Source organism: Globicephala melas, chromosome X, assembly GCF_963455315.2.
Source record: "Globicephala melas chromosome X, mGloMel1.2, whole genome shotgun sequence".
Lineage (NCBI taxonomy): Eukaryota > Metazoa > Chordata > Mammalia > Artiodactyla > Delphinidae > Globicephala > Globicephala melas.
In genome coordinates this window covers 84,657,375-84,679,400 of record NC_083335.1, presented here as the reverse complement: position 1 = coordinate 84,679,400, position 22,026 = coordinate 84,657,375, and the positions used below count along the sequence as shown (strand labels likewise).

Below are 22,026 nucleotides of genomic sequence, written 5' to 3'. Positions count from 1 at the left end.
CCCCAGCTGTGCCACTGACTTATGTCCTTGAGCAAGTGACTTGCATTGTTTTTCTCTTTGTCGGATGGAGAGTTACCCCAGCTTGATAGTGTCTTTGGGAGCAATAAATGGAGTGATGTGAAAGGGGCATGGCACACAGAGGACACCTTACCTTTAACAATTAAAGGTGTGTGGTGATGGGGGAGCAGTAATGCAGGGCCAATTTTTGCCTTTCAATGGACTTATCCATCCATGTAATCCTCCATTTGCTCATCACACTCCTGATTTGTCCATTTGTCCATCCCTCCTCCCACCCACCACCCACTTATCCATCCATTCTCCCCCTCACACAGCCAATTACTCTGTCCTTCCCTCTAGCCACCCATCTATCCATTTAGTCATTAATCCACCTACCTATTCACTCATCCATTTGTATATTCACCCCATCTACCCCTACCCATATGGATCCCCCACCACCCAACTATCTGTCCATCTATCCATTGCTCTATCATTTATTCACCTACTCTTTACTCTTCCCATTAGCTCATCCATCTATCTGCCCACTCATCCATCCACACATTCCCCTAGCCATCCATCTATCCATTTATACCCCCACCTATCCATCCTCTACCTATCCACCTAGCAATCCATTTGTCCATTTATTCATCCAGTCACCTATCCATCCATTTATTTCCCAACCTATCCATCACCAATCCATGCAACCTTCTACTTATTTATCAATCAGTCCATCCAACCACTTATCCATCCTCCCATCCATCTACTCATCCACACCCACATCCCATACACATTCACCCACATACATATCTGCAGATATTTCTGCTCCATTCAGTTTGAGAGGCTGGTCAACAGTGACTGGAGACAGGCTGGGTGAGGGTGGGGGAAGGAGAGTAAAGTTGCAGCCAGAGACCACCCTTCCAGTTCCAATGGTATAACCTCCCCACCCCCAGCACATCCCTCATGGTTGGAAAGAATCAGAGCAGACAGTCAGTGGGTGGGCCAGTCTGGCCAGATGGTATTTTGGCTGCACAGCTTTTACACACACACACACATGTTGCTAGAACGCTGAACATGGACCGTGCCCCACCCAGCATCCCCAATCCCAAATGCAGAGTAGCCAGGCTTCCAGACATAAATTAAAAAATAAAATAAAATTAAAAAAGAGTTGGTCTCTGGGAGGGAGAGCTCATGCAGAGATGAAGGCAAAGGCCCCTGGGAGCCAGGGCCAAGAAGGAGGAGAATCCCTGCCCCTCCCCTCAGGATTCCCCACTCCCCAGGGGCCTCGGCCCTAAGACAGGGTCACTAACGCCAGCCACCAGGCCTCCAACCCCTTTAATGTCCAGTCTCCCAACCTATCTGATTTTGGCGCTGGCCCCCATTTTCCCACCACAGCCCAAGGGAATGGCGGGTGGGGAAGGGAGGGAGTGGGTGCAGCCTGCAGGTCTTTAGCTGGCTTCTCCCGGCTCTAGGTCTGGGTCGGGGGACCCCACGCACTCCTTGCTGAGCCGCACAATTTCCTGGGACAGAACTTCCATGTCCTAAGAAACAAATGAGCCATCAGGAGTCAGAGAAGGTGGCAGGCGATGGCACCCTCATCAAGCCTGGGTGTCATCCTTCTCATCCCATCAATGCCCAGCTATGTCTCGCCTGAGACAGGAAGGTATTTGGAGCAGCTCCCAGAGCTCCCAGCAGTGGGCTGGGCTCGGAAAAGGTGTGTGTGGTGTGTGTGAGGGGGTGAGGAGTGCCTGGAGCTAGGGATATGGACATGGGAGTGGATCATCTGCTCTGTGTGGTGAGGCTGGAGGACATGACCCCTACCCCTGTCACCTTCTTGTCTCTAAATGGTGAGCTTGCTTCTCAGAGGCAGGGGCCGGACTTGCATCCTTTCTGACTTCCCCCAGAGATGGGGAAATACTTGGGTGGCAGGATGGGTGAGTGGACACGTGGATGGATGCATGGGAGATCCATGGTAGGCAAATAGGTGGAAAAATGAACTGTTCAGAGGACAGATGGAGGACAACAGGTAGGCAAGCAGGTCGCTGGGTGGGTGGGTAAAAGGTAAGACAAGGGGTGATTGATGAGTAGGTAAGAGAGAGTGATACATCAGGAAATGGGTGCAGGGGACTTCCCTGGTGGTCCAGTGGTTAAGACTCCACGCTCCCAATGCATGGGGCCCGGGTTCAATCCCTGGTCAGGGAACTAGAGCCCGCATGCTGCAACTAAAGATCCCACGTGCCGCAAAGACCCGGTGCAGCCAAATATTTAAAAAAAAAAAAAAAAAGGAGATGGGTGCAAAGCCATGGGCAGATGATTAGACGGGTAGCAGGGCAGATGGACAAATAGTAGATGGGTTGATGGGAGAGTGGCTGAATGTGTGTATGAATGGATGAGTGGGTGGGTGCAAGGACAGAGGGAAGAGTGAAAGACTAAACTGATAGTGAGTAGGTTGACTGGAGGATGGGAAGATGAGGGGGAAGGAGTGCTTGGTGAATGGGGTGTGTGGAGAGGGGACTAACAGATGACCCAGGGGCTATGTGGCTGGAGAGACAAAGGGGTAGACTGGTAGGCCACACTTGCCTTGTGCAAGTGCATATTCTTGGTGAGCTGTTCCTCCAGCATGTTCTGTAACTTCTTGTTCATCTCCCGAAGGTTCTCGTCGCCTGGCTTCACTAGGTCTCTCAGGACGCTGCCCAGCCCACTACGGTCTGTGTGGCCTGCTGCCACAGACACATCTGCAAGGGCCCAGGCTGAGAATCACCCCCTCGGTCGAGCCGAAGGAGAGACAGAGACAGAGCAGGAAAGAGGGAAACAGAGAGTGGGGGAGAAAAATGGGGGGAGAAGCCATCTAATGGAGGAAGCAGAGGCTTTGCCATGTGAGACCTGGCTTCACTTACTAGCTGTGCGGCCCTGAGAAATGGGGTTAGGAACTAACTCATGGAGCTGGAAAAACACATATCTGTATGCAAAGCACAGAGCACACAGTCAGCTCTCAGCAAGCGTCAACTGGTATTATTCTGATTAATGAGGAAAAAACAGGAAGAGGAGAAGATCTGAAAGAAGGGAACAAAAGAAGTAAAAATGAGGGATGGAGGAAGGAAGAGGAGAAAGGAGGAAAGGGGAGGAAGAGCGGAGAGAAGGACCCTAAAAGGGATATGCATCCAGAGAATGAAAATTTCCAGAGGTGGAACCATTTAGACAGGCAGTAGGAACAGTGAGACAAGATGAAGGGGGGATGGGGCAGAAAGAAGAGAAGGGAGAGAAAGCAGAGGAAGAGACACAGGGAGGAGAAAGGACAATGGGAATGACGAAGAGACACTAGAGAAAGGAGAGTGGAGAGACAACAGAGACTCAGACAGGAGGGAGGAGCCAAGACAAGAGATGGAATACAGAGCAAGACACACAGGTCCTGGCCTGCCTGGCTCTTCCCTCTAGCACCTGTGGTCTCGGCAGTAACTTTGGTGAGTTCCGTAAGGAGAGGAGAGAAGCCGCAGCTCTGGACACTGGGGAAGGAGGGGGTAGGTGAGGGGCTGGACGAGGGGTGAGGGCTGGGGAGGGGCACTGACCAATCCGGCTGTCCATGACATAGGTCTCGATGATGGCGCTCTTCCGGCAGAGGTCCTCTGCCATGGACGCACTGCTCACCTCCAGGTGCTTCACCTGCAGAGTGGCCCAGCCCACCTCAGGCCCTCAACTGTGCATGTTCACCCATGAGGAGGGGCCTGGCCAGATATTGCCCCACCCCCACCCCCCACTCCTGCCACCCCGGCCTCCTCCCCAAGGGCAGGCCAAGAGGGGACGAGCAGGCAGACAGCACCTTCTCCTCCAGCATCCACTTCTCCTGCTGCGTCTCTGCCAGGCGCTGAAAGAGCTCAGCCACTTCCTCATCTGACAGCTCTGCTGGCCGCGGGGGCTGGGCCTGAGGGCTGCTGGATAAGGACTGCGGGGAAGAAGGCAGAGAGGCCAGCCCAGGCTCAGTGCCGACACCCCAGATAGGATCAGGGGCTGAGAAGGAGAACCAAGCCAGGGTGGGCTTTGCAACTGGGGCTGCAGACAAACTGCAGACAAGCCTCGGCACCCTCAGAGACTCTGGATCCCCCTTTGCCTTTTAAAGGGGGAGACAGGAACCACCACACCATAGCCTTATTGAGACCATGAAGAGAGAGCCTGTAACAAATGAGCTCTCACTTCCAGTTGACAGGAAAACTAGGGGAGAGAGAAATGAGCTGAATGATACCACTAGGAAGCCAGCAGGAAAATCCCAAAGGTGGGACATTTTCTTCAGGTCAACTGGGCTGGTCTCTTCTACAGGTTGATGTCATGAAAAAAATGGATCACACTAGATTCAAGAGACTTAAGGCACATAAAGCAACCAGATGCAGCAAATGTGCTCTGAAATTGAATGCTGGTTTCCATAAAACCAGCAATAAAGCACATTTTGGGACCAACTAGAGAAATCTGACTAAGGTCAAAGTATTCAAAAAGATGAAAATTTACCAAATTGGGAGGGTAGAGATCAACAGGTTACTTGTAGTCTTATTTAGGTTTAAAAAAAAGAGAGAGAGAGGTCTAGAACGGTATGAACTAAGGATTTATAGTGGTGATCTCTGTATGGTGAAGATGTGATTTCTTTGGATTTTTTAAAAAAATCTTTGCTTGTGTTTTTTAAACTTTTCTACAATGTATACATACTACTTACAGAATGATAAAAAGGTTATTTCCAAATAAAAGTGTCTGGCAAGGAAGCTGACACAGACAACAATAATAATAAGTGATAATTATGAGTTGGAAAAAAGGATCTCCCACATGGATAATGCACCTACTATGAGCCACATATTTTATAGCACCAGGAAAGGTGGAATTAGCCCAAAGATGATGAAACAGAGGGTCAGAGAGAATAATTTGTCCATCCCCCATTTAGCAATCTGAATCCAAGTTGGTGAGCTTGAGGAAAAGTTGACAAGAAAATGTGTGTGCTGGGCCCAGAGTAGAAGATGGCCGCAGGGGAGGGAAAAAGGAGGGCCCAGAATTTGGGTAGAAGCTGGGGCTGTAGGTTCTTCCCTGCCCCTTACCCTGGCTGGAACAGTCGAGCTCTCCTTCTCCCGCAAGATCTCGCGGTAGCTGAAGGAGGAGATGCTACTGCTGTCCCCAGTCTGGGTCCGGCTTGGTGAATTCATCTCTGATAGAACCAGCTCCTCGAGCCCTGGGCAGAGAGGGAAGAGAAATCTGAGCCCCAATCCCCCAGGGTCCCAGGGCACCGACTGGCAAGAAGAGGCAGAAATAGATTTGACAGAGGTGGAGAGAGGCAAAGAGACACTCAGGCATGGGTAACAGTGGAAGCCGACAGTAGGGTAGGGAAAGGCAGAAACCGAAAAAGGAGTTGCCTCTCTAGGCAAACACACACCAGAAGTGAAACAAAGGTGAAGATGGGGAGAAAGATGGTGATGTGGACACACATGGGCATAAAGTGGTGAATGCACTCAGACTCAGGGTAAAGACAGCTGAAGAGGGCAGAGGGGCACCCCTATGTGCAGAGAGAAGACCCCAGAGAGACAGCAAGTCAGAGCTGATGATAGAGGCAAACAGAGACCCTGGCTAAGGACACTAGTCAGAGCAGAGACAGAGAGAAAAGATGGCGGCAGACTCGTAGCCATGCACCTAAATCTGAATTTCACCTAATGAACGGATAGAATGTATGGCACACAATTTGAATCTGTTTGTTGATCTGTACACCAATCTGTAACAGAACAGAAATAAAAGTCCTCCCTTATAAAGAGAGGTAACTTCAGGAGACTGAGTGCCTCAGCGAGACATTGATTTGGTAAGAGATACACCCGTTTTTGCCATGTCACTTGAAACACAGCCACTAAGCTTGTGTCTCTGTTCTTGCAGCTGCTTCTGGGTGTCAGGGAGGGGGGCTGACACCACAAGCCAAGGATCTCCAGCAAGAGCAGGATGGCTGTGGAAAGACAGGGAGCACGTTTTCTCTCGTTTGTGATATGGGAGATGCACCAGAGCCATCACTGCATCTTATTTATTTAAACATATTTAAAGGCCATTTCTTTCTAAAAAAAAGTCCAAGGCAATGCAAATTTTTCTGTTGTGTCTTCTGCCTTAAGTGGCAAAAATAACATGGATTTTAGCTGCATAATGATCACACGGTAGTGTTGCTGCCTGATTGTAAGTCTGTCTCCCTAGCTCAACAGGGAGCTCCTAGGGGACTGAGACTTGGGCGGGCCTCCTACCAGGGACCCTGGATGTGAGCGAGAGGGCTCAGTCCATATTTATAGAATGAGAGAATGGATACAAGAGACTTAGAGACTCTGGGTGAGGTGTGGGAGTGTATGAGGGATAGTGGGGAGACAAACAGAGACACAGATGAGAGAGAAGAGAGACAGAGATAAAGGAACAGGGAGAAGAAAAAGGCAGGAGGAGAAAAGGAAAGAACTAGAAAGAGAAAGCCAGGAGAGGAAGGCAGATACAGAGATGACATGAGGAGGCAGAGAGAGACAGAAACAGAGAAGAGACACAGCAGAAAGGGGAGAGAGACACACACAGAGAGATAACACAGAGAGAGATAGAGGAAGGAGGGACTTCCCTGGCGGCGCAGTGGTTAAGAATCCGCCTGCCAATGCAGGGGACACGAGTTCGAGCCCTGGTCCTGGAAGATCCCACAGGCCGCGGGGCAACTAAGCCCATGCACCACAACTACTGAGCCCACGTGCCAAAACTACTGAAGCCTGCGTGCCTAGAGCCCGTGCTCCGCTACAAGAGAAGCCACTGCAATGAGAAGCCCGTGGACCGCAACAAAGAGTAGCCGCCGCTCGCCACAACTAGAGAAAGCCCACGTGCAGCAATGAAGACCCAACACAGCCAAAAATAAATAAATAAATAAATATATTAAAAAGAAAGAAACAGAGGTGGGACAGATGCAGAGAAAGGGTAAAAGACAGACAGAGTGCAAGAGGGACAGAAGACACAGCAGAGCCCTGCAGAGTGAAGTATAGGAAGCAGCCCCAGCCTTCAGACCCAAGCTCTGCCTCCCCACACTTCAGCCTCCCCTGCCATCCGGGCCCCTCACCTGAGCGGCTCTTGCTATTGGTGAGGATGTCCTGCAACCGCTCCTGCAGTTTATCCGCCCGTTTCCGCTCCAGGTGCAGCTGCCGTTTGAGGTCCTTGAGCTGTGGGGAACGGGGGAAAGATAGGGGCTGAGGCCCGGTGGGCCCACAGGTGGGGGTGGCCGCAGGGCAGGAGTGGGCCATGCTTGGACACCTTTCCCCATCGTACCGCAGCACTGCCCTTCTTCTCCAGGATTCGCTGCCCATCCACCGTGTCCTTCACCTCCTGTGGGATAGAGAAAGCACAGCTGGTGAGTGCCAGAATGGCTGCATGCAGCGTGCTCCCTCCCTGCCCCATTACTGCATGCTGAGGCCCAGGATGTGTCGAGGGACTAGGAGGGACCAGTGGGTGACCTGCTTCAGGCTGCTGATGGTCTTCAGGTGGCAGTCCCGCTCCTCCTGGGCCTGTTGGAGCTGATCCCGCACACCCTGCAGCTCCTCTTCCTTGCTCTGCAAAGCAGAGGGCAGCTCAGGCTGCAGCTTGGGAAACCTCAGTCCTCCCACCAGAGAGGAATGCCATCATGCAATGGGCACCTTCAGCTCGCCGGCGTGCTGCTCCCGACACTGCTTGAGGGCTTCCTCTTGTTCCTGCTGCTGCTGCTGCAGAGATTCCTACAAGACAAGTCCCAGGTCTGGCCACGGCCCCCCCAGAGGACGTCACACCCCCCAGAGGACATCACACCCAGTGAGCGGTGTGAAGGATTGCAGCAGGGCCCCTGCGTATGCAGAGAAGAAACAGAGTGTCACGTTGAGGGCTGCGCCATTCACATCGAAGCCCAACATCTGCATTTACATCTTACTTTACTTAATAAAACATAACGTAGCGCTTACTGCACACCAGGAATGTTGTAGGGATTTTATATATATTAACTCAGTTTATATAACCCTCCCGTAACACCTAGACAGCCGGTATTATTGTTATCCCTTTTTTTACAGATGTCGAAAACGGGCCACAGAGAAGTAAATAACTTGCCCAAGGCAAGTTATTTACTTGCCCTGTCTGGGCTAGAAAGCAGCCCAGACAGGATTCAAACCCAGGCAAACAACTGGCTCCAGCATGTGTGCTCTTCACTGCTACGTGACACTGCCTCTTATGTATTACCATGAGTTTTCCAGAAAATGGTAGTAAAAGTTCTGGTTGCATCAAAATTAGAATTATTATATTATAATAATCTTCCGACAGAAGTACAATTTCAGAAGGAAGAGGTGCCTTTTCAAATTTGCACATCTGACATTCTGCCCTACTGATTGATGGCCATGGCCTGATCCCCTCCAGAGGGCTGCTGTTGAGACAGGGGGCGCTGTGGGGATGCCCAAGTCCAGAGCCTCAGAAAGTTCCAGGGCCTGACCACTTCCAGTCCCCTGCTTTGACATGCATACCCCCCAACCAGCCTCTGCACCAACTCACCTCAGCCTCCTTCAAGCGCCGTTCAAACCAGCCCTTGGCTCCATCCATGGAGTGTACCTGAGCTTGAAGTTCTTCCACTGTCTGCTGGAGAGTCTCCAGCTCCCGCGTTCGGGCCTGCAAGAGGGCAGAGCAGCAAGGGCCAGGTGGAGGAGCGGGCGCCTCACTCACGCCATCCCCTGGCCCATCAGCAAGGCTACGCTCCCCAGGTTTTAGACGCAGAGAGGCATTATCATCTGCCCACCCACCTTCTCCTCGCGGATCTGCCCGCGCAGCTCCTCCTCCTGCCGCTTCTTGTCTTCATGTAGCTCACGGAGCTCACGCTCGTAGCGGGCGCGCACCCCCAGCACTTCCTTCTCGTGCCGTAGTCGGACTGCTCCCAGCTCCTCCTTGTGCTGGGACTTCTCCTGCAGCGTCTCCATGGCTAGCTCATCCAGCATGGCCTTCCGCTTCTCAGCACTCTGGCACCCAGGAGAGGGGGGCAGGAGGAGGTCAGTCAACCTCCTCCCCCGACACCAAACAAGGCCCAAGGAACAAGCCGAAGTCCACCTCCTCCCCATCCCGACTGAACGGCTAAGTCACTCACCCGTCCTCATGGAACTGGTCACTTTCTGTGCCCTCCCATTCCCGTGGGCTTGCCCACATCACCTGGCCCCCTGCAGACTGGGCCTCCCCCTGTGGTGTTGCCCACCTTACGAGCTTCCTGTAGTTCCTGGGTCAATTGCTCCTTCTCCTGCCCGAGCTCCTGAAGTTGTTCCAGCAGCCGACTATTGGCTCGCAATGACTCCTAATGTGGGGACAAAAAGGGTGAGTTTGATAAACAGCCCCCAGGAGGTGCTGCGCACCCAGGACATTTCTGGTAGAACATCTCCCTTAACCCTGGTAAAGTGGGTGATGTTCTATTTCTAGATGAGAAACATGGCAGAGGCTGCTAGCTGCTCCCCAGCATTCATTCTCCTGCTATTATTCCGGTTTCTATTGTGGAATCTGAATGGCTATCCTAACTAACTGAAGAGGCTCAGTCTCAAGTGAAATGACTTGGTCTAGGACACACAGGTGCTAATAAGTTCGGGAGTCACACTGGAACCCAGGTCCACCTGACTCCATGGTCTTCCCACAGCACCTCATGGGAAACTCCACTGAGCCAGAACTAGGGAACTAGGAGGAGACAGGTCAAAGCCAGAGGCGTCACCTGGAGCTGGGAGTTGAGGTCATCTTTCTGTCCCATGAGGTCCTCATACTCAGTCTGCCGCTGCTGCAACTCAGCTGTCAGCCCAGCAGTCTGTTCCCGGAGCGTATTCAGTTCTTGGGTCTTTGCTGTTTGGATCTGGAGAGAGTGGTGGTGATGGAAAGTGGAGTGAAAGGGGCCCCAGGGGCCAGTCACGGGGTGTTCCAGGGAGACAGGGAGAGAGGTGGAAGGAGAGCCAGGAGTAGAGAGAGAGTATTTCAAAGAGAAAAGCAGTGAGAGAAAGAGATCAACAGGGGATTGGTAAGTGTGGTATATTCATACAATGAAATAGTACACAGAGAAAGTAGAACAGATCAGTGCTACATATGGATAAACCTCACAGATATAACGCTTCAGGAAAGAAGCCAGACATAGATTGGGTGTCTGATTCCATTTACATGAAGTTGAAAAGCAAGCAAAACTAATCTATGTTGCTAAAGGTCAGAGGAGTGGTTACTTCTGGGGAAGCATTGATTGAGAAGGGGTAAAAGGGACCTTCTGGGGTGCTGAAAATGCTCTATATCTTCATCTGGGTGGTGGCTACATGGAGACAGATAAATATACAGACAGGGATAATTCACTGAGTGTACACTTAAGATTAGTACACTTCTTGCAGTTTACTGGAGAGAAACTAGAATGCAAAAAAAAGCAGGGATGGATGTCCAGAGAGAAGAGGGGTGGAAGCCAACAGAAAGGAGAAGCTGAGAATGAAACAGAAACAGAGGCAGGAGAACAGCATGAGGTCCAGACGACGTTGCCCCAATGTGGATCAAAAGCAGAGGGAGATGGGGAGCTGCGGAGGGATCGGCGCAGGCTCCCACGTGTCCTGTACCTGCTCCAGGGCAGCCAGGCTAGTCCTCAAGGCATTGTTCTCAGCCAAAAGTCCTTCCACTTGTTCCTGCGCATCTGCACTCTGGATGGACACCTGGCCCCACCCCCACAACGAGTGAGAGTGGGTCCAGAACAGGAGGACAGGACCTACCCGCAGCCAAGAAAGAAAGGACACACATACACACACCCACGAGAACGACGACCAGGGGAAGCAGGACCCTGGGGCCTTGCCTGCCTGTACAATACCCACTGAGGCTGACCCCACCCTCACCCCCACCTCCCTGAGCCCGCTCAGTACAATGTACCTGATCTTGTAGGGCTCGCAGAGCTGCCGCATGCTCCAGGAGCTCCCCCTGCCGCTGATCTCTCAGCTCTGCCAAGCTCTGTGGGGACCACGTCAGGGGAGCCCATTCCAGACCTCAGCCTCCCCTGGGGTACATATGACCACACAGACTCCCTCTCTGACCACCTGGCAGCATGCTGCCTAAGTACTTGAGGGCCTTGGACTACCAGCCATCAGAGATCTCAGGCTCACCCAGACTCTTGGTCATCATCCCCAGGGGCCTCACACACCCCTGTATCCCAGTTCTAAGCACCTCAGAAACCACCTAGGCTCCTGGGGATTTCAAATTCACTCAGCCCCCATCCATAAGATGGTCTCACATTCAGCCAGATTCCAGCTCAGAGGCCCCAGGATTCTCAGACACACTCAACCCCCAGGGACTACAGCTTCACCCAGATTCCTGACCCCAACCCCCAGGGGTTTTAGACACAGGCAACCCCCATGTCTCTAGTTCCCAAGAGTCTCAGACCCACCCAAACTCACCACCCCAGCTCCTATAGATTTCAAACTGGTACAAGTGTGTAGTTTCCAGCTCCTGGTGAGGTCTCAGACTGATACCACACCTGCCACTCCTGTCCCCAGTCTCTGGGGATCTTCACACCCGGCTTTACCCAGACTTCTGTCCCCAGCTCCTAGGGGCTTTAGTTAGACCCACAAGCCATCATAGCCCCCAATCCAAGGGACCTGAGACTCACTCACTCTAAGGGGAAGGCTGGAGGCTTTAAAGTCACCCAGCCGCCAACCCTTAGGAGCCTCAGACCTACCTAGACTTTTGCTCCAGTCGCTCGATGTCTCAGACTCACCAGTTTTTTATTCACAGCCCCCAGGGACCACCAACTCACATGATCCAACTTCCTAGGTGTCTTAAGACCCAAACCAGCCCCCAAGCTCTGAGGGTCTCAAACGCACTCAGACTCCAGGCCCAACTGTCTTACCCTTGAAAGTCTTATATCCACACAGCCCCCATAGGTCTCAAAGTTAACCAACCTCCAGGGAGTTCAGACTCACTCCAAACTCCTGGTCCCAATCCAGTGACCACAGATTTCTCCAGATTCCTGTCTCTAATCCCCTGGAGTTTCAGATTCATCCAAACCTGTCGCACATAGGCGCCTAGTCCTCAGCCCCGCTGAGATCTTTAATTCATGCAGATTCCTAGCCCAACTCCTAGGGCTCTCGGGGTTTCCTAGTTCCCATTTTCCTAGCTCCTAGGGGGCCCAGGACCCATCCAGTCCCTATATTTCCAACACAGGAAATATCAGACTCCCCAACTAGCCTCCGTAGACCTCAGAGCTCCCCGGACTCCCAGCCCTGTCCCTATCCCAGTGATCTCAGAACCCAACCCCTTACCTGATTGGCAGCCTCAAGTTCCTGCTGCAGCTTCTGAGTTCGAGCCAACTGGGCTTTGAGATCAGCTTCCTTCCGCTGTTGTAACTCCTCAATCTTGTTCCTGGGGGTGATTGGTGGGAGGGAGGGGCACAGTGACCACAGACTGAGGCCCAGTCTCCCAGCTCTGCCCCTGTGATCTTCGGTTAATCCTGCTGGGCACTGCCCCATTGTCCACCAATATCCCCAACCCTGGTAGTTACCGGCTGTCATTGAATAGCGTCTCCTTTTCTGTCTGCAGACGGCAAAAACTGGGCACAGAAAGACAGACATATATGGGTCCATTCCACAAGTCAATCCCCTCCTTAGTCCCCGCAAACCCCTTCCCCCCAGCTCTGGAAGAAAGAAATTTACCTTTCTTGTTTCTTTTTCAGTTTCTCGGCAAGCTGGAGTGGGGGAGGAGGGTACAGACAAGTGATAAGAATGAGAATAATATTAATAAAGACAAAAATTTACTTCATGTTTACAGACACTTCCTACTAAGTCCTTTATAGAAACTGGAATTTACTTTTGTTACCTCATGGAATCCTCAAAACAGTCCTGAGAAGTGAGCACCACTGGCTTTACAAATGGGAAACTGAGCCTCAGAAGGGTTAAATAATTTGGTTGCGCAGCTGGTCGGCAGCAAAAACATGACCTCTACCCAGCTCCTTAGGCTCCAAAGCCCAACATTTATGCCTCCGACCTATCAACCGATGGCCATGTCATAGAATAGCTAGGCTGGGAGGCCTGGAAAACAGGATCATGATTGGCTGCCTCACCACTGGGTCTCAAGTTCCTAAGATAAGAGCCAGCAGTCTATAAATGCTTGGATGGATGGACGGATGGATGGATGGATAGATGAATGAAAAAGCAGAGATCGGAGGACCCAGAAGGATGGGATGGGGCCTGCCATGCACAAGACGTAGAAGGACCACATTAGCCCATTTCATATTGAAAGCAAATCTGAGACATAAATGAGAGTCTCTCCATTTCACAGATGACAAAACTGAGGCTTTGAAGAGATACTCTGCCCCTCTACCCTACCAGGGGAAGCATGGCAGGTGGGGAGTGGGTGGGGCAAAGTCCAGGGAAAGCTCGGCAGCCCCACCTTAGCAAGTTCTTCCTGCAGCCTGGATGTTTCAGCCTGCTTCAAGGTCTGCTGGGAAGGATGAGGGAGGGAGTTGTTATCAGCAAGCAGGGAGGTAAGGCCTGTGCCTTTCCCTGCCCTCCTGCCTTCCTAATCCATCAGCCCACAAGATGGTGATGTCACAGATATCTCCGTGGGACCACAGGCAGAGCTAGGGCATCTGCCTGCCTCCTGGCACCCCAGCCCCAACAGACCCAGATTCACCTCCAAGCCTTGCAGTTGCTCCCAGAGCAGTCTCTTTTCCTCCTTCTCCATTTCCCATTTCAGCTCCACTTCTGCCAATGGCATGGGGGCCAGGACAGGGGAAGCTGGGCCCCCCAAGGGATCCCCTTGATCCTCACTGGCAGCTGGGGACCTCCCAGCCTCTTTCCCGTAGCGCTCCTGCAGGGCTGGTGGGTAGAACAGAGACATATGATGGATGAGGTTGTCTCAGAAGACCCCTGACACACCTCAAATAGAAGGAGAACTGGCCTTCAACCCCTTAGGTAGCAGAAACCCTGCCTCAGTGGCCATAAGCCTACAAAACAAAGGTTCGCCCCCACCTCTCACAAATCTTTTAAGCCCCACCAACCACGGAAATCCTGTCTACCATCAAATCAGCCCAAGATAATTTCCCAAGCCCCACCCCCATCCCCAAGCCCCACCCACAGCCCTCCAAGGTGATGCCCACCATCCTCCCTTTACAGCTGAATCCTCCTATAACCTCTAATCCCCAGCCACATTCTACGAAGTCTCCTTCCTGAGCACCAAACTACCACCCACCATCCCACAAGCCCAGCTGCTCTCCACAAGTCCACACATCAGGACACTCACTCCCACACTTTATCAAACTTTCTTTCAGCTTTCATCCCAGACCCCACTGACAACTTGGGCTCAGAATCTTCCTAACACTCCTTCATTCACTTTCTCCATTTAGCAAACACCTCCTTTCTGATGTTCAATCTGCTTATCAGTAACATTTGCTAGGTACCAGGTGCTGAACTAAGCTCAGAAATATATCACCTCTTATCTCTACTACAATTTTCCAGGTGGTAGACATCACTACATGCACTTCGTAAATGACAAAGCTTTGGCTCAGAGAGGTGAAATGCCTTGTCCAAAATCATACACTGGTTCATGGCAGGGCCAAGCCTGATTCTGAAGCCTTTTTCTTCCCCCAGGGAAGACAACACCTTACTCAAGCCCCAAGGTCCCCACATCCCCAGGAGGGTCTCCATGCACCTGCCACGTTCTTCTGCAAGGCTGTGTTCTCTGCCTGCAGTCTCAGCAGCTCCCCATCCACAAGGCTCCCGGCTTGGGCAGCCCCTGCCCTGGCAGCCCCATCCTTCAGTTGCTGGTTCTCCCGCTCCAGCTGTTCCATCTGGCTACAGAGCTGAGCAGGGGACAAGTGAGGTAGCAGAAGAGCAAAGAATCAGAACAACATTTGCTGAAATATACATAGCATTTGGCCCATGTACTTTACAATTCATTTAATTCCCATAATGCCCCTGTGATGTAGAGGCTCTCATTACTCATTATCCCCACTTCACAGATAAGGACACTGAGGCACAGATGTTAAACAACCTCAAACTCAAACACCTGTTAAGTGACAGAGACATGGAAGATGGAGAATACTGAGAACAATTTTCTGCTTGCCCGCTTTCAACCTCACAGTTGCAATCCAAGACCGCAGGCTCCTCTGGAAGTTGCTGGTCCAAGATGTCAGCATCATGGATAGCCCCACTGCCAGCCTTCTTCTGTGGAGGGGTCTGCGTCTGGGAGCCGAGGCACCACAGACAGCTTTCAGAGCATTTCCAGGGTTAGCACTGCCCATGGCTCCCTCTCATTAGCCCTTGGAGAGCCCGTGGAGAGGAGTACAACACAAATAAAACTAAGCCAGCCCCCTGCTCAACTCCTGAAGAAAACACAGTTCACACGGCAGACCTGACAAGATCCTTTGTCCCCATTTTCAGATGAGAAGACTGAGGCCCACAGAGAATTTTTATTTTATTGCCTGGGATATTTTCTACCCAGAACACTATTCCTTTCATCCAGTTCTTCACATGACTGACTTTTTTGCATCCTTCAGTGCTCTGCTCAAATGTTACCTTTCAAGTAGTATCCCCCAACACAGAAATTCCAATACTCTCTAGCACAGCATTCTGTTTGCTTCTTTCTTACCTAGCACGAATTGCAATTAAATTTACCTAACATGTTCTTAGTTTTTTAAATCTCTGAAAATGTTTGGATCATAAATTGTGATTCACAATTAAATTTTATTTTGTAACGTAGGTCATAAGCATAGATTCGGAAGCCAGACTGCTTGGATGTGAATTTCTACTCTGCCATTTCACCTTGGCACAAATTACTTCATCTCTACGGGGCTCAGTTTTCCCCATCTGTCGAATAGGGATAGTAATGATATCTCATCGGTTTGCTGTGAGAATTAAATAAGTGAATAATGTAAAGCACATCAAACAGGACCTGGCACACAGTAAACACTATGTAACTGTCAGCTATCAGTGCTATTATTATTATTTGTTTACTATGTTATCATCTTTTTCCCCATCCCACCCCCAGAATAGAAGCTACCCAAGAGGGAGGACTATTTTGTACTGCTCACAACTATTTCCAGAACACAGAGCACATAGTGCGGGCTCAATAACTATTTGTAGAAGGAACAATTGAGCTGAAATATGTTGGCAAATAAGTGGTGGAGGCGGGCCTGGAACTCAGGTCTCCCTGTGAGCATTTCTAGCTTCCAGGAGGAGGAGGGGTAGTGCGAAGGAGGTTTTATACCTGGCTCAGTGCCTAGTCCAGGACAGGTGCTGAGAAACACGAGCTGGGTTTATAGAGGAATAACTGTCCCTGCCTCGCCCAGCAAGAACCATGATACCACTGAGGCCAGAGGCAGGAAGCAGTGAGAAGTGAGGCGATGAGGTCAGCTGTTATGTGAGCACCAGGGGTTCTGAAATTTCGGGGATGAGGACCCACTGGGAGGTGTTGTCTAAAGAAGCAATGTGGTAAGACCTGCGGGTCAGGACAACAGTTATGGCTTGGTCTGGTAAAAGAAGCTAGAAGTGAGGAGACCAGCGAGGAGACTGTGGGAATAGAGGTGGTAAGGGCTGAGGCAGGGCAAGGTCACAGGATGGATATAAAACTTTTAAATAGTCAAGAAATATTTTAGAGGGAAAATGAATTAATAAAAGGATACTATCGGTAGCTAACACCTACATAGCTGATACTATGTGCAAGGCTCTGTTCTAAGTGGTTTATAGACATTAACCCATTCAATCCTCACAAAAGCCCTGCCAGGCAGGTACTGTCATTATCATCTTTTCCATTTTAAATATTTGGGAACCAAGAAACAGGAAGCTTAAGTGACTTGCTCAAGGTTACAGTTAGTAAAAGGCAGAGCCAAGAGTTTAATCTAGGCCTCTGGCTCTTAACTACTACTTACTAAATTGCCTCTGGTATTGTACCTACACAAAGGTTGTGTTTTTGGTTTGTTTTCTTTTTTAAGGTTTTGAGCCCTACATTCTCAGGTAGAGCCTTGGAAATACCTTTTTTGTTGCTGTGAGACTTTTTCCCTTACAACACATGAAAAACTTAGAAAAGGGAAGCAGCTCGAACATCTTTCCATCCCATACTAAGCATAAGAATTTTACCTAAGACCTCCCGACAACCTGGGGCTCCACAGCATCAGCCCCAAAATATACACAAGGAGACTTGAAGCTCAAAGGAAAGGAGTGACTTGGTCAGGAACCAGCTGACCTCATGGCTTGCAGCCTTCTAATCCCAGCACAGTGGGCGGTCCCATCTGTCAAATCACTGCCCCCCAGCAGAGATCGAGGCCCTGTTTCAGCACCATGGACAGTGACCCAGGGCCAGCCTCTGTCCAACCACCCTCAGCTGCCCTCCGGCTTCAGCCCAGGTGGCCCCTACCCCTTGGACCCCCCTCAACTATCCAGGGCACCAGCACCTTGCTGAACTCGGCCATAAGCGTGCTGTTCTGCAAACGGAAGTCCTCCTCCTGGCTGTGCAGCTTTGCCTGCAGCATCTCATTTTCACTCAGCAGCCCCTCGACTTCCTGCAGTGGCAGATGTGGGCCAGGTCTCCAACAGGGGTAGAAAGGATGGGGAAGTAGGGCAAAGAAACAGAGAGAGGGAGAAAATGACATTGGGGGAGAACATAGGGTACAGAGAATGAGATGGGTGAAATCAGGAGATACAGGGGGACAGACAGACATAGGAGGGATAAAAGAGGAGATAAGGAGGGAGGAGAGACATGGGGTAGAGAGAAGGGAAGATGTGGAAGGAGAAAGGGATGAGGGGAGACAGTGGGAGGAAAGAAAGGGGTATATAGAAATAGGGAAGAAAGGAAGCAGAGAAAGATGGGGAAAGGGGGTTAGATAGGGAAGGAGAGAGGGATGGGATGGGGGAGAGAGAAAAAAAGAAAAGGTAGGACGACAGAGAGATAGGAACAGAGAGATCAACAGAGGGAGAACAGAGAGAGGGGGTCAGGGAAAGAAATGAATCAGGAAGAGAAAAAGGGACAGGAGAGAGAGGAACGGGGAGAGAGGAACAGGGGAGAGAGAAACAAGGAGTCAAGAGAGAGGAAGAAAGGGAAAGAAGGAAAGAGAGAAACGATGGCAGAGATAGGAACAGGTGGGGGAAAGAAAAAGAGAAGGTTGGGGAGAGAAACAAGAATCCGAGAGGAACAGAAAGACGGAGACAAAGAGAGACTCAGAGAGGAGGACACAGAGAAAGAAAGGGAGAAGGAAAGACATACAGAGAGAGGTGCAGAGTGAGAGACAAAACAGGAGAACAAAGATAGACACAAAAACACATGGCAGGGAGGTAGTCACAGATGCAAGCACACACACAGAGAAAGAAAGGCCAGTACCAGGAGATCCCAGCATACAGAAATATCCCCTCTAAGACAGTCTCCCAGACACATTTACCCGCCAGGGGTCCCCTTACCTGAGCTTTCTTGCTCTTGCTCAGTGCCTAAAGGTGAGGGAGGTGAGAAGAGAGATAAGGTGACCAGAGATGGACTCCCTCACTAGGGTATGGAGGTACTGTGGCAAGTGTCAAGGGGGGACCATGATAACAGGGGGTGAGGGATGGGGGTGTCTTTAACCACAATTTGTAGCCCACAGGAATGATGGAGTGAGTGGGTGAATGAGGAGCACCCTGCTTACATCCTTTCCTCTAAGCTCTTGAGGCTTTTCATGGGTCTTAGTATTTAACCCTTCATAGGCTGGATCTCCGGACTCAGAAATTATGGCTTCACTGTTCCATCTGTCCAAACACATCTATGTGGATCCCTCCTATGCACCGTGGAAACTGCTGTTCCCCTGCTGGGCAGCTGAGGGCATTGCCAGGTTGGGAAATCAGTACCCTACCAAAGAGAAGCCTAGCTTTCTGACTGCCAGACTTTCTGCATTCTGTGTTCCTTCATCTAACAAATATATATGGAGAACATACTGCGTATAACATTGTACTATGCATGGGGACAGAGCAGTGAAGAAAGAGACAAAGGAGGGCTTTGAATGCCTTGAGGGGCCATGATAGGTTATATGCTATCTCATCTTCAAAGGATTTGAGAGGTAGGTTTAGTCTCACTTTACCAGGACAGGGGTGGGGAATAGGAGCACAAGGCAGGAGTATGAGTGGGGGACAGGAGGCAGGTTCAAGGCAGATTTATTGATAGATTTGATTATTTAGTTAGAAATCAGTGAATGAGAATGAGTAATTGAAATTAAAAATGAATTAAGAGTAAATGAAAATTAATTAATAAATTAAGCAGACCTAGATAAAATTACCAAACAAAGGAGACTTCCATGAGAAATTTTTGAACGACTAGTGACAGCATGTAACATTAGGCCTGGTTCACTGTAGGTGCTCACTGGACAGATGAATGAGTCAGATGGCTACAGAGAACACATGGGTGGGTGAGTAGGTGGAAGGAGGTACCTTCTGAGCTTTGTTGAACTCCTTATCCAGGTAGGCGACCTTCTGTCGAAGACTGGTAAGTTCTGGTGTGGGGAAAGCAGGGAGTCTCAGCCTCAGTCAGCGGTAAGGAGCTGAAAGGTCCTCCTGCCAGGCCTCTGAGATTTTTTCCCCTTGGCCTCTGTCCTCCAAAGCCACCCCCATCTAGTGAGACCCTCTTGGCTCACCAACACCATTCTTGCGTAGTTCATCTGAAAGCTGGTAGTTGTTTGTCCGGAGTTCTAGGAGCTGAGCCTTAGGGAGAAGCAGGGAAGGAAATGACTTGGCAGGAATGTGCCCCCTACCCTCATGAGGAGAGAACCAATCCCCTGAGCCCTACAGACCCTGCTGCCCTCCATGCGCCTCTTTAGTCACTCCTAAGACCCGTGCCTGCTTCATCCCAAATAAGTCCAGCCACTCAGCCTATCCCACCTTCTCCAGTTCTACTTATATAAACACAGTCAGCCTCACCTGTCTCCCTGCTGCCTCCATCTCTCCCCTTCCAATCCAACTGTGCCCTCAGGCCATGACAGAGTGCTGACCCAGTCAGTCTCTTGCTCATGTGTGTTCCATGCCCAAAGGACAAAGTCTGCCTCTTCATCTGGACTGGCCTCGTCACACGCTAAACACTGTTCTGTCTTCTGTCAGAGGTGTTGTCTATCCTCTTGGCCAGAGTAGGGGGCAGGGGATTGCCTTCCTCCCTCTTTCCCAAGGGAAGAGAGCCTGGTATTATGACCAATTTCACTGAGTAAAAGGGGGCTTCCCAGGGTCCCCACCCCCAAGGCTCTCAAAATATGTCCAGACCCCTTTCAAGAATTGAGGGAAAGTGAAGTATGGGCCATTCCAAACAGCATATCCCTACCTACCAGCCCTGTAGGTGCTGAAGCCAATTCTTCCCAGACCACCATCCCTTACCCCACCAGGACCTTTCCCTCTCTCCCACGGCACCAGCCTCCATCCCTGGGTGGTCTGCTAAAGGTGAGAGGGCTTGGCCTCTACAGAATCTTTCCTGCCCCTGTCCTCTCCCAGACCCAGTGATCTGTCTCCCCCAGTCCTGATCCAGTTGGAACACCCCTGGCACCCGCTTACAGTGTCTATCCATCAGAGCCCAATGGTTTTCCCTTCACTCATGACCAACAGAATCAATCTTCCTCATTCAAGGATCCCCTATACCCCTCAAGATCTCCCCATTCATAATCCAATGGGATGACGCTATACCCTTCAGGGTTTTTCCCCCACAAGGCCTTGGGTGGGCCAGTTGGATTACTCTTACTCACATGAAATACTCTGCACAAGTTACAGGGGCCTTCCCCTTTTTTGGTCCAATTATCTCAGTCTTCCACCCTCAGGGTCCCTCACATAGTGACAACTGGTTTCCTTCATTCAAGGATGAATGGATTACCTGCTCTCACTCGGAGTTCCTCCTGTCCTCCCACAGGACCCTACGCAGGGTTTCCCCCTTTCAGTCTCCACACAAAATCCAATGGCCTTCCCCAGGAAGGAATTCTCTCAACAAGGGCCCACTCTGGCCTTTCATCCATCTCAGAGTCCCCCCAAAAAGAATCAAGTGGTCACAGAACTCAGTCAGGGTACCTCTCCACAGACTGGTGATTTCCCCTCCACGCAGTCCAAGGTATCACTCTTTCACCTCCTCTGGTCCTCTCTCCAACAAGGATTAATCGTATTACCCATTCAGGGCCTTCTTCACCCCACATCTAATGGGATCACCCGTAATCATCCAATGGTACTGCCCTCTCTTGGGATCCGCTACCACCCCTCGCACAGGAGCTCCACCTCCCAGGAACAATGACATGTGGGGTCTTTCCCCAGTCCCCTGACATAGTGGTATCTCCCACAAAAACGTCCACCTCCCACCGATAATGGTATTGCCCTCTCCAGGGCTCCCCCCACCACGAAGCAAACAGCCCAACACCCGCTTCCTTCCTCTCCAGGCAAAAATGGTTTCCCCCTCTCAGGATCTCCTTCCCTCAAACCCCAGCATTACCGTCACCCACCCAAGGTGTCCCCCGCACGGGCCCAAAGGTCTCGTCCCCTCCAAGTCTGAGTAAGGTATCGCCCACGCTAGGACTCTCTCTTCCGCCCACAAGGCTAACAGAATCCATCCCCTCAGAACCCAATTGTATCTCGGAATCCAGTAGTCTCACCACTCGGAGCCTCAGTTTCCCTTCTCCAGACCAACCCCTTAGGCTCAAGGTCCATCCCAACCAACCCCTGCACAAAGCCGGTGGGACGATCTTTCTCTTCCCCGCCCTCCCGTCGCCTAGCCCGGTGGTCTTTTCCCCGGCGAGCGGCACCTGCATCCGTTGAAACTCCTCCTCAGACAGAGCTTGCGCCATGTTCCTCCCCCCCACCCCCCCAAGAGCTTTCTGCGCAGACGCAGTTTGTCCCTCCTGTCAGTAGTATTAAGGTCGGACCAAACCACTGGGCAGGAATAGAGGGGGGAGGAGTCTACTCCGGAAGTTCAGCATTTTGGAAAACAAGAGAAGGAAACTGACAGGTTAGGTGAATTGCAATGTAATATTTTACCAGAATCAAGGTCATTTGTTCTGGCTTTTGAGCTCTCATAGACTACTCATTGTGATGCGACACTATGGCATCCCTG

At 51.0% G+C, this 22,026-nt stretch overlaps 1 protein-coding gene across 5 annotated transcripts; it reads right to left on the bottom strand.

Moving 5' to 3' along the window:
* Positions 1 to 987: 987 nt before the first annotated feature.
* Positions 988 to 21,787, bottom strand: GRIPAP1 (GRIP1 associated protein 1). Of its 5 annotated transcripts, none has more exons than XM_030846666.2 (26): positions 21,719 to 21,787; positions 19,592 to 19,658; positions 19,389 to 19,450; positions 18,393 to 18,419; positions 17,393 to 17,500; positions 14,653 to 14,803; positions 13,636 to 13,820; positions 13,393 to 13,440; positions 12,657 to 12,688; positions 12,506 to 12,553; positions 12,267 to 12,366; positions 10,882 to 10,959; positions 10,578 to 10,670; positions 9,710 to 9,844; positions 9,209 to 9,304; positions 8,766 to 8,978; positions 8,521 to 8,634; positions 7,647 to 7,724; positions 7,467 to 7,562; positions 7,282 to 7,338; positions 7,076 to 7,175; positions 5,067 to 5,197; positions 3,812 to 3,934; positions 3,561 to 3,654; positions 2,575 to 2,729; positions 988 to 1,535 (listed from the first exon to the last, which is right to left on the bottom strand). In XM_030846666.2, the coding sequence occupies exons 1-26, from the start codon at positions 21,758 to 21,760 to the stop codon at positions 1,443 to 1,445; spliced, it is 2,526 nt and encodes an 841-aa protein (XP_030702526.1). In that variant the 5' UTR covers positions 21,761 to 21,787; the 3' UTR covers positions 988 to 1,442. The 5 variants fall into 5 exon arrangements, with proteins under 5 accessions (XP_030702526.1, XP_060148079.1, XP_060148078.1 ...); XM_060292096.2 differs by lacking the exon at positions 21,719 to 21,787 and adding an exon at positions 20,997 to 21,149 and having other exon boundaries at positions 17,393 to 17,525; XM_060292095.1 differs by lacking the exon at positions 21,719 to 21,787 and adding an exon at positions 20,997 to 21,149.
* Positions 21,788 to 22,026: the final 239 nt, after the last annotated feature.